At 35.6% G+C, this 12,827-nt stretch overlaps 1 protein-coding gene across 2 annotated transcripts; it reads right to left on the reverse strand.

The window, feature by feature from the left end:
• Window positions 1–7,038: 7,038 nt before the first annotated feature.
• On the reverse strand, window positions 7,039–9,335 carry LOC131146699 (pentatricopeptide repeat-containing protein At3g60050-like). 2 transcript variants are annotated; one of them, XM_058096449.1, is made up of 2 exons: window positions 8,999–9,335; window positions 7,039–8,722 (listed from the first exon to the last, which is right to left on the reverse strand). In XM_058096449.1, the coding sequence occupies exons 1-2, from the start codon at window positions 9,006–9,008 to the stop codon at window positions 7,251–7,253; spliced, it is 1,482 nt and encodes a 493-aa protein (XP_057952432.1). In that variant the 5' UTR covers window positions 9,009–9,335; the 3' UTR covers window positions 7,039–7,250. The 2 variants fall into 2 exon arrangements, with proteins under 2 accessions (XP_057952432.1, XP_057952431.1); XM_058096448.1 differs by having other exon boundaries at window positions 7,039–8,812; window positions 8,999–9,176.
• Window positions 9,336–12,827: the final 3,492 nt, after the last annotated feature.

Consider the following 12,827-nt stretch of genomic DNA (forward strand, 5'->3'; position numbering starts at 1 on the left):
TGTTTCCGCTGCATTCTAAAGTCTACAGAACTTAAGAACCTAGGCTCTAATAGCAAATTGTAACGACCTGCCTAATTTACCATATATATTTTTTTCCATAATAAATACTCATAGTAACTCTAACACCTACTAAATTAATGTAATCATGATCAACCTGGACACTTGTGTACCAGGGATAAACCTATCATATAACTTTGATACCTAAGCAATAGAAAACGTAATTTACAAACATGTCATCCAACCAACCACAATACGAGAGTCCTACTAAATTTGTTTTTTATATACAATCATCCATTAAAAGATCAAAAAGTAACCTATGGTCACTTCCTAAAAATAAATCTAACCCTAACTCAACAACTCACCCTTCGGACAGGGTAGCTCGGTCGGGTTCTATCGTCGCGGAGCTCTATCTACTCCTCTACCTGGATTTCATGAAATATTTGAAATGTTGGGATGAGACACTTATCAGTAAGGGAAATAAACTAACATCAGTGTGTGGGATCATGAGTATTTTCGTGTTATACATATAAACAGTATAATAAGCATATTCGGTAAAACATGTCTGTAGCAAAACTGAGTAAAACATGATTTGTCGTATCATAATAAGGCATACTAAATTTATGCACATAAAAATCATCTGATATAACTGTACAATACTGAAATAACACTTAGAATGGATAGTTAACTGATGTCATGTCTTACCCCCACATGACTAGTTTGCGCAACCCGAAGGCAGAACCTAACAATGGCTAACCGACCATGCTAGATCATCACAAGTCTATAAGTACGAGGGGCCTACCCCACCTGGTCTCAGACTGCCAGGGGAACAATTCCACTCTACACTGAAGTCACATCGACTGTCATCTCCCACACTACTAGTCATGTGGTAGCACTATCATAATTCTGAACATATAGTTACGGTATCGTACTCTTGAAAACTGAACTAAATCATACCATCCGGATTCTAATAACATATAATATGTTTCATATACTGAACATAATTGTATCGCATTTCATAATAATATTTGACATGGTAATATTTCATGAATTCTGTCTTATCATACATAATTATGGCATCTGTGCCAACATGAATTACGGCATTTGTGCCAACACGAATCACGGTATCTGCGTCGACATAACATAATATACTGAACATGATTTCTCTGTACTGTTTAACATTATATTCATTAAATCATGATTCTTGTATTGTTTTATAATTGTCTTGAAAACTATCATATCATGCTTGATTTGGGAAAAACATATTATTCTGATAGACATAATTACATGGAAATTTAAACTCATGCCACACAGAAATGGGTAACATTCTGAATGTAAAATCTATTCTAAAATCATAATTTCTTATAAAACACGTTTAAAACATATCCCTCTTCATAGCAGTATTTCTCAAATATAATTCTATAATATACATATTTTCCTAAAATTTAATGTTGTAGAATAATAAATAATTTCATGAAAAATTCTGACTTAATTTATCCCCTTACTTAACTACTGAGACGCCCACAAATCACTCAATCCTATACTTGTAGTGTTTAAAACACAACACCCTGAAATTCATATTTTTCCCCCAACAAACTTCAGTATTATCCTACCTAACATATTCTTCTCGGTCGAGAAACACCAAATACCCAATAAAACTGAGATTAACTAATTTACCCAAATGTTGGGATGATTCTCAAACTTCCCAAATCGAATTTCTGCTTCGGCTATGTTGTAGAAAATCTCTCCAAGATCACCGTGGTAGCTTCTGATCGTCGAACCGGAGAGAATTAGAGCCGAAAACTTAGAGAGAAGTGAGAGAAACCGTGTAGAGAGAGAGAGAGGAATTGATAAAATGATTTTTTTCCTCCGCTAAAATCGATTTTGGACTATATATAGAGTGTTGTCCACGTAGTCTCATCGATAAGCCACGTCTCCTCGTCGACGAGTTCAAATAATAATCTTGTCAACGAACACCTTCTCCTCATCGACGAGTTTCTGGTTTTGGAAACAGTCCTCTCGGTAATTTCTTGTCAACGAGACGCATGTCCCCATCGACAAACCCAAGAACCCTGCTCGTCGACGGACACTTCTTCACTGGTCGACGAGATCCTGCTGAAATCTCTTTTTGAGAAATCATTTTCTCTCCTTTCTTTTATTATTTAATTACTATAATTATTTGAATCTCTATACCCAATATCACATCAAACCCCTACATATCTAATACCACAAAATCAGCTGGTAGTACTTTCTCCTAAATGCCTACTGGAAAATTTTTAAGTACTCTCTTACACCTCATTACCGATCCAGTTAGCGTGGCAACTAATAATTCGACATCTAACAAATGTACCTCAACCCTAGATAACTTAACATATCCTGACGACAAGAAAAAATGAGTGGCACCTGTGTCAACCAAAACAACAACTTTATATGGTAAAGCAGTAAGAGTACGAATACATGTCACGACGTCTCCAACAACGTCAGCGTCTCCCGGCATCAATGCATGAACCCTCGCCGATGTTGTATTCCTTTGCTGGCATCCACAAGGCGTTTGATAACCACCCCGGAACGGTTTGTGAACTGGTGTCTGAGCCGGCGGTCCCTAACATGACCAAGCCCTATGATCGGGTCTCCCACAACGATAGCAAACGTTCTCACACATCCTACATTCACTTGGATGCCTCCGGCCACATTTGGGACAAATGGGGTAAGTCTGCTCACCTTGAAACCCTTAGTGTCCTATCATTTGTCTCGGACCTCGTCTGAACCGGTCTCCTCTCCATGGGCCCCGGCTGGAACCCACCTGAAATCTTGGAGTCGTCGGCCTCTTCCTCTAGCTCGGTACTCTCACATCTATCCGTTCGCTCTCCTCTGCTATTGTTGCTCTATCAACTAATTCAGAGAAGTCTTGCATCTTTAAAACCACAACCTACTTATATATATCTCGCATCAAACCCCTCTCAAACATCATAACCTTCTTAACTTCATCTGGCACTATGTATGGAGCAAATCGTGACAGTTCGATGAATTTTGCCGCATACTGCTACACTGTCAACGGCCCCTGAGTCAAACTCAAAAACTCCTACACTTTAGCCTCTCTGATAGTAGCATGAAAATATCTGTCAAAAAATATCTCTCTAAATCGGCTCCAGGTCATAGGCACTAGTATAGATCTCTACTCCTCCAGTAATATAGTAGTCATCCACCATCTCTCGGCCTCTCCTGTCAACTTATACGTGGCATCGAGGACCCTCTACTCATCGGTGCAGTGAAGCACCGTTAGTACTTTCTCTATCTCCTGCATCCATTTTTAAATTAAAATCAAAATTGAATAGTCATATGAATTTAAATATAATTAAAATAAAAAATATACATAAATTTTAAAAAATAGTAATAAAGTCAATTACAAAATATTTTTACTATTAATAAAATTTTTATTGTAAATTAAAATTTGAAAATAGAACAATTAAAGTAAAATAATTATAATAACTTTTTATTATTATAGTAATTTTTTAATGTATATTATTTGATTTTAAGATGAAAAGTGCATTTTTTTAATTAAGATTTAAATTTATATTAGTTTTATAAATGTTAACCAAACTAGTTGCTAGTTTCTAGTTTTCAGTTTCTGTTCCTGGTTTTCGATTTTCATTTCCGATTTTCGTTTCTCTAATTTTTGACAATAATACCAAACGATCTCTAAATTGTTGTGTTTTCTTAACAAGATAACTTACCAAAAGATAAATTGATATGCATAACAAAAGAATTTTAAATGGTCAATGACAATTTTTTTAACTGCATTCAGTTAATGGACTGCTGGGAAAAGAAATCAAAGCCCAAAAACACAAGCCCTTACAACCTAACAAAAAAATAAAGATTTAAGGTTATAACTTATATTTGGTTCATGAATGTTTATTCCTAGGAAAAAAAAGACCATAATATGAGGATTTAATTGCTTATAGAAGAAGACGTGTTGTACCATAAAGCAAATGCCAATGCAAAAATTTTTATGAATCCATGACATGGAATCAAAAAGCAATGACTATTCCCCAATTTCACCAAGGAAATGTGTTTCCCCCAATTGCAGCCTATTGAATATTCCTAGGAATAGGCATTCCAAAATCAAACATAACCTAAGGGAAAAAGAGGCTACTTATGAAGTTCACAATGTTATTAAAATTAGAACCGAAGCCACCCCATCTTTAAAACTAGAAAGAAATTCCATCCTTTCAAAAGATCGTTCATCTCTCTCCATCCAAACACTCAATTTGCAAAAGTAAACTCATAGAAGCCACCTTTCCTTTAAAAGTTCATGTGTTCCTCTCTCCTTTTTTCCAAAATCCAAAAGGGAATAAGAGGAGGGGCAAACCATCGTCCAAAAGAGAAAGAACAAAAATTACAAACTGAGCCCCCCAATCCCCTCCATAAATCATCCAAAGTACTTCTTAAACTCAAAGAAAAAATCCCAAAGAGAAGCTAAGAAAATCGCAAAGTAAGCCAAAGGAGTAAACTGATCCCCAAAAATCCTATAATTCTTTTCCATATACAACAAATACATAAATAAATATAAATAAAAGCAAAACAAGCATAACACCACAAACCATTCCCCTTTTATTCAAATCAAAGCCCCAACAACTTATCATGAAAAAATCTCTCACAGCAACAGAAGAAACCCACAATTCACCAAAAACATAAAGAGTTATAAGACAATTTGATCCACAACAATCTTGCAATTTGACACTGTAGGAAAAGGTGAATATTAGTTTCCTTTGAAGACTCATACAGTGCCTTATACGGTCTCTTCACATGTAGCAAGTCATTTGTATTTTTTTAAAGAACTAGAATCCAAACAAATGGCTTGCCTTTTGAGGGAACTTTTGCTTTCCAAATGATCTTGTCCAAAGGAAATGAAGGAGAAACTGAATTTCTTAATAAATTGCTAGGAAAGATCTACAAGAAAAACTGACCAGTCATCCGTCCCCAAATCCTGGCTTCAGACCTAGGAAGAGAGAAAAAGATTTAAGAGCTTTCACGAATCCCAAAAGCTCCTCCATTTTCCTTTGATTGAGATCCAAAGGAAATGGACATCCTAATGAGATGCTCCCTCCAAAAGAGTAGAAAGAAAAAGCATGAGCATTATGAATATAAAAAGAGTATATAAAGCTGAAGAAAAGATACGAGCAGAGGGGTAATTAAGACATTAAATCTTCCCAAAAATGAACAGAAAGCCCACCGGCCATCCCCAAGTATAAAGGTAATGAGTGAAAATAAGCAAATGGAGAGGCTGAGAAATGAACTTCCAGGGATGGATCAAGTCCAATCAAAGCAAAAGAAAAAGAAATAAATGATCCACTCTTCTACTTTTCTTTCATCCCAAAAACTTCCTCTTTGCTTTCCTCCCTCAAACCCCCAGCCAATCAAAAAGGTTATGCTATATAAATTGGAGACAACCACAAATTCCCATCATTGTGCTAGTCAATTACCAAAAACCAATAGCCACCAAACATTGAAGAGGATTAGAAGAATATGATTAACATTTAACAAACTCTCCGTCCTTGCACAAAAAAGACAGGTTTGTTAAGATGTTCTACCTCCTCCACAAATTTTCTAATGTCAAGATATGCTCAGAAGTGACCTATCAAGCAAAAAAGCAGCCCTTCCAAAATCACTTTCTGTGGGAACTGTCACTTCCCGAACTGGTTATCCTGTTACTAGAGCACTAGAAATGACTCAATGAAAGGATCCATTTTTGAGCTAAAACCCTCACAACCTTTGTTCCTTTCCACATTTTTGCCATCACAATTTCTGAATTTAAGATCATCGAGAATTAACAAAATCTCCCTAGTCCGTAGTAAAGAGGAAATCACTCTATCACCAACTAGTCCTTCCAAAGTTTCCCAAGCTAGGCATACCTCATATCGCCCCTTTGGCCATCACAATTTCTGAATTTAAGATCATCGAGAATTAACAAAATCTCCCTAGTCCGTAGTAAAGAGGAAATCACTCTATCACCAACTAGTCCTTCCAAAGTTTCCCAAGCTAGGCATACCTCATATCAACAACCCCCCCCCCCAGCGGCCCCCAAAAAAAAAAAAAAAAAATCTAAAGTCACTGAGAGGATTCTTAATCAGTAGTCCAATTGTATTTTACTATCATTAGTTGTTAAACGAAGGACACACAAAGAATTAGCAAGTACTCCAAATTTAAGGTAAAGGCCCATGAACCTAAGATTTCCATAAGATTGCGCATCACTGAAACCTTAATCTAACTCAACTATTTTTCTAATTTATCAACCTTGCTAACTTGATATAAGATCCAACTAATGTGTCATTTATAGAAACCTAGTTTTATATGCATGCCAAATATAGACAAACCAATTATCTAACAGCAGGAAATAGTTTATTAACTTTTTTGTGGACAATGGGTGAAGGAAGCTCAATTTTTCTTCTTTCAAGTTTTATTTATTGTTGATATTCTCAATAGTAGCACATGTTCTCAAATAGAAGCTAAGTCTGAATTTATCATTGTGTCAAATGCGACAAAACAACATCTTCTGATGCATGTACACACATATGACAAGCACCATATTTGTCCAAGATATAAAATAAGTTGTAGATATTTTCCAGGCAGCATGGATTTCTCTGCTCCCATTCACAAAAGCAAACCCAATTCTTCCTTCAAACGAACACCTATATTTGAAAATATTGGTGGAAGCTGCACAAGGACACTCAAATCTCAAACTGCAGTCATAATAAGGAAGAGGCATGTTTATTGCTTTCTAAAAGCATAGTTAAAGCTATAGAGCATGATAGCGTTTACCATATCAGTAACTGTGACACTCATTCACAAACCAAAAAAATTCAAACAAACAAACAAACGAATGAAAAAGGATAAACTGCTTTGACACCAACAAGCATATGTGGACATCTTGATTCCAAAGCAAGGCACCATAAGAAGTACCTATTCCATGCAAACAAAGACTGCATATGCATCTCAAGCTAGTAATTGAATCCCTAAAATGAAATCTCATGCTTAAGGATATCAAGAAAAAATTGGCTTTTTATAATTGGTCTCCAGGAGGGGAAAACAAGAGGAAAAATAAACTGAGTATACATGAGGGAACTGGTACCTTTCATTCTTAACAGGATATTTTAAACAAATAGCACATAAAACCTGTCGACTGAGCTGAATCACCAAGTATTTTCCTGCTGAAGTTACAACTGGATAATCTCCACGTTACAAAATGTATGACTCTAACATCTCTTATAACCCTTGAACTTTGAGAGGAGATGGATGTATTGGCCCTTCTCCACCATATGTCTTATTACTTCATGAGCTTCAGAAAGCTTTCCAGCATTTCTCAGATTACTCACTAGGGTACTGTACACAAGAAAATTTGGATTGCAACCCCTGAACTCCATTTCCTTGAGCATTGAGCATGCCTCGTCGAACTTTCTTGCCATGCAAAGCCCGCGGATCATGGAATTGTAAGTAAATACATTTGGAAACTGTCCTTTCGTAATCATCTCATTAAATATTCCCTGAGCCTTCTCAAGCTCCCCAGCCACAACATATCCAGTTATCATAACAGTGTAACAGACTACATCAGGCATGCAACCGCTTTTAATCATTTCATCAAAAAAATACTTGCTGGCATCCAAATTCCCAGCCCGGCTCAGCCCATCAATCAATGTGGTGAAGTGAAGAACACTCGGATCAAAACCCACCTCCTTCATATGATTTAAAAGATTAAGTGCAGCAAGCGGTTTGTCCCCTTTTCCAAGAACATGGAGAAGGATATTGAATGTATGAAAATCCGGGGGAAATCCACTTGTTCCCATTTCATCAAGCAACCTGTGGAACTGATCCAACTTCCCCAGCCTATACTTGGCAAACATGAGTATATTGTATGTCAGAACATCAGGCAAATAACCCTCGGTTAGCATTTGCTGATACACCCACTCGATCAACCTGTACTGGTTTACCACAAGAAGGGAATGAAGAATTGCATTATATGAGTGTTTAAAAGGCCTATAATTAAATGTTTTTGACTTAATAAATCTCTCTACAACCTTCCTTGCCAAGCCTGCCTCACCACAAGTACATATCAAAATGTTAAATGTCCGTGCAGTCGTCGGGTATCCTTTCTCAATCATCTCATCGACCAGTCTCCACATTGCTTTAAACTCCTCCGAATGAGCGAAGATCTTCATTATTAAATGGTAAGCGTTTGTTGTGTGCTGATAGTTCTCCTGCTGACCAGACCACACAAAAAATTTGTACCCCAACTTTGCGCACCGGCTTCTATGCGCATAATTTATGTTCGTCAAAATTTTCAGAAGAACTTCTCTCACAAAAATGCCTGAAACCCTTATTTTCAACTCGTCTAGAGCCAATTTTGCATCAAATCCCAGGCCATCTTGCTCGAGAACTTCAAGAGCCCTATCCGCATCAGCTCTCGCTCTCGCAACAAACCCCTGCCGTGCAGAGAAGTATCCCGAGGACCAGCTCTCACAATCATAATCACTCCCAGATGAAGCAACATCTGGGTCTGGGTCTGGTTTTTTATACGAAGAAAAATCAAAATCCAAAGTGGTCAAATTTTCCTTCAAAAGCTCCTCAACACCCCCAAACCCATTATCCACGCCTTCGCCGTCGAAGGTCCGGCCACAAAAAAAGCGTGAAAAACACAAAAATCTCTGCGCTACTCTTTGACCAAACAGACCTACAGAGTACATGGTGAACATCAATGATGCATTTCAAACTCCCCATTATCTCTCCGACTCGGAAATGCTCAGAAAACCCAAAACCCCTGCTGAAAAGTTGAGAGATCGAAATAAAGACACCTCAAAAAGCTTCGTTGTGAGCAATTGAGAGAAACCCATTAAAATGAAGAAACCCAAATGCACAAAAAGCATTCGAATCGCACGGGAACATTCATAGGACATCATATATTTTGCTTAGGGGGTTATGAGAGATTGCGGAGAAGAGAGAAAATTACCTTGGGGCATGTTCTGTGTAGTGTGTACAAGCCCTTTTAAGCTGCTTCATGTCCCGCCCAAGGATTCGCCGATGCAAGTAAGCGGAGGAGCGCTGGGAGGGAGAAGATGCTACAAACCCAGCTTAGCCTACAACCATGGGAGCGGACAGTGGCACAGTCGATTGGGGAGGTCATCCGATGTTCTCATTTGAGTGCAATTTTCTCTCTGGCCAATCAGAATACGAATTCTTTTGACCAAATTAGGGATTTTGCTTTTTTTTTTTTATCAAAAAAAAAAAATCTAAATTACTGCCTAAGCAATTTCAGTTTTGGATGTAACATATGTTTGTTTGTAGTTGTAGATAGGGGATTTTTCTTGCATACATCAAACCAAATATGGACTAAAATGTTTTTTAAAAATATTGTCATTGTTATTTTTTGAAAAATATTTTGTATTACGTTTTTAATTTTAAAAGTAATTGCATATTTCTTCATATACTTTTTCTTTAAGACTAGAACTAGGTGGTCGGAGCTTTTGTGTCCTTTCTTCCTTGCCAAACTTGGGGTAAACTAACCATGCTTATCATTATCAATATCTAATAATTCAAATATTAGCTATTTTGAGCACATATATTTTAATAAACTTATGTCGCAACGTCTTGAAAAAATATTCAAAATGATGATGAATAATAATGTTAAAATTCAATGGAGTTGTCACTAACTATTATTTACTTAGGTGCAATCAGTTCACCTAATTAATACTTATTTATTGGTCTCTGGACTAATATTAGTCAAGGAACCAGTAGTCTTAGTTTACATTTACCAAAGTTGGGATCAAAAGTTTAGTCATGCAATTAGAAGGCACTAGCATCCTTTATACACTCGTTCTATGAACAATACCCAATTAATCATTAATTATCTCTAAATTGAATCTAATGGTCTTAATTAACTCATTTAAAATAAACAAACAAACAAACAATTAAATAAATAAATAAATAAATAAAAACTGAAAATCATAGTGTGATTTAGGAATGTCTAATAAGATCTTGAAACGAAAGGATCTTATTAGATAAACCCTCCTCAAAACTAATATTGGTGAGGTTTGATGTAACGCATCAAACCTGCCAGTGGGGCTTAGGGTGTTATGTGTTCCTTTTGCCTATCTCTGATACCACAATCATTATGCACGCAACGAAATTAATAATACATCATCAATTAAAATACTAGAGTATTATACTATACAACCAAAAAGGGCATATCTATTCCACCATATTACATAACCAGAACTATAAAACATAACCAAAATACATTTGAGTTTCTACAACCACTCACACTATTTTATATTATCAACCTTGCTCTGGAGCTTTCTAAGATCGACCACCAGAAGGTCTTGAAAAGATGAGTTATATATTAGGGTGAGACACTTCTCTCAGTAAGAATGGAATAAATTAACGTAAGTATGTGGCCAATGAGTTTAGTGGACACAAAATATAACCATTTATTAATCAACAACAATTGTAAAATCATTTATAGACCATACTCACACATGTATCATTATTAAAAGCGAGAGTTCTCAAGGATTTGGGAGATTACACGCTCATACATATAACGTCCCTTTACTCTGATACCTTATGTAACCTTACCCATTTAGTTTGGGCATGACTACAACTGATACCTATCAAGGCACTCGTCTTACTCAGTAAGCCCTCAGGCGAAAAGTTTACCTCTCCCCAACCACATGTAATACCACAGTATAAAATACATTTAATACTTTATTATAAATAACTTTCACATACATACTATAACTCACACCTATATAAAAACTATAAATGCTAAGTTGTTAATACTTTTACAACCATAAGTTGTGCTGTAAAAACTTTACAACTATACTTTGTTTTCAAATGCTTTGTTTTCATATACTGTATTCTACTCTAGTTAAATCTACAAATATAAATATAAGAACTCACTCCTGAATAGATAAACGACATGCTTCCTCTCATGACGAGTTGTGTGGCTCGTAGGCTGGACTTAACCCTAGCCGGCCTGCCACTAGGCTAAGTCAACTATACTGTATGTCTGCTAGTACAAATGGTCATCCCATAGTTGGTCTAGACTTCATATGGGAACTCTACACTTCACTGGCCCACTCGACTATTCAATACCAACACTTTGCTTGAGACGTATGGTTGCACTAAACTTTTCATTACTATAGCTACGGTACCGAGTGATCTATGGTCTATCGGAGTTCTTAAACCATACTTTGCAATTTGATAAAACTACATGTGGTCTATATGCCACCATAATTATTCACTATACATGCATTCTTTTCAACCATTCCAGAAATTTATATATATATATATATATATATATATTTCCATCAAATAGTTCAAAACACATTTTCACGATAATACCACAAAAATACCTAGATTCAATTATGCAGTAAAATATAATTAAACCTCATGCCACATAATTTATTTAATAATTATAATTATATAAACTACTGGAAAACGGGAAATTTTATACTCAATATCTATTTTACTGAAAATACCGAATTAATTATCTCCACCATTTATTTAACTCAAAATATATATATATTTAAAGGAAAAATGGAGATAATCAATCCTACTCACTTTAATCATTTACCGAAACACGTTTAACAAGTCAAACTAATAATTTCAACCGACCAAATCATTTAGAAAATTTACTACAATAATCCAAAAATCAAATACTTTAATTCAATCGGTTCTACTTTAAAATATTTATTATTATTATAAAATCTCTAAACTCACAAACACTCATTTAATTAACTCATAATAATAATAATAATAATAATAATAATAATAATAATAATAATAATAATAATCTAAAATGCAATTTCTATATACCAAAATATTCAGAAAAATGTGTATATAATTCTTGTAATTTCATATTACAATTTAATCGATTAAATTATAAAAATTCCTAACATAATTTATTTCCCTTACCTTACCCCAAGAGTGGTGCCTACGACGCTCTTACGACAAATCTACTCCGGTTAAAATGTTGGTGGCCGAGAATGGAACTCAAGGGTATTTTCCATTCTTCGATCAGTGCACGTTTGACCAAATAAATTGAGGAGATAGGGAAAGGGATTGAGGAGAGAGAGAGAGAGAGAGAGAGAGAGAGAGTTGAATCTGAGATTGAGATTGAATCTCAATCTCAATTGTTATCTTTGTATATATATAGTATATTATAATATTATATTATTATATTAATATATTAATATAGTATATTATATTATCTAATTAATAATTAATTATTTAATTATTATTTTTTAAATCACTACATTCTCCCCTTCTTAAAAGAATTTCGTCCTCAAAATTCGCTAATCAATCCTTTTACCTAACTCTAAAATTACCTAATCATCCTCCTACCACAAATTCCAGTATACTCCACAATTATAAATAAACACATTAATCTAGAATAAAAATAACCATTGTTTATTTTATAACATAAATATATTACCTGCTCTTGTGTCACGAGCATTATCCGCGTCTGTCAGGATCAGTGTATACACACGCGTCAGGCCGCCTCGGGGTGCCTAATTGTTCCATTGGTACTGACCAAAAAGCAGGTGCATTAATTGGCGGCGCACAACAATATCATGCGATGTAACCTGGCCTACCGCACCGATAACAGTTCGCACTCCCAACCCTACAGTCACCCTGAGGCCTTCTGTTACATCTATAGCATAGAGGGTGCAACAAATTATCTTGATACTCTCGATCCCCTATCTCCTGCCTTTGGCTCACGTTGTCCCTACCTCTCTTCCATGAACCCTAACTGACTTTGGTGGGGAAACCTAAAGGCA

Source organism: Malania oleifera, chromosome 13, assembly GCF_029873635.1.
Source record: "Malania oleifera isolate guangnan ecotype guangnan chromosome 13, ASM2987363v1, whole genome shotgun sequence".
In the NCBI taxonomy this organism is placed as follows: Eukaryota; Viridiplantae; Streptophyta; class Magnoliopsida; order Santalales; family Ximeniaceae; genus Malania; species Malania oleifera.

Bases quoted from the DNA above. Each gene is read 5' to 3' on its own strand.
- LOC131146699 (XM_058096448.1), bottom strand. From the start codon at position 8,744: ATGTTCACCATGTACTCTGTAGGTCTGTTTGGTCAAAGAGTAGCGCAG.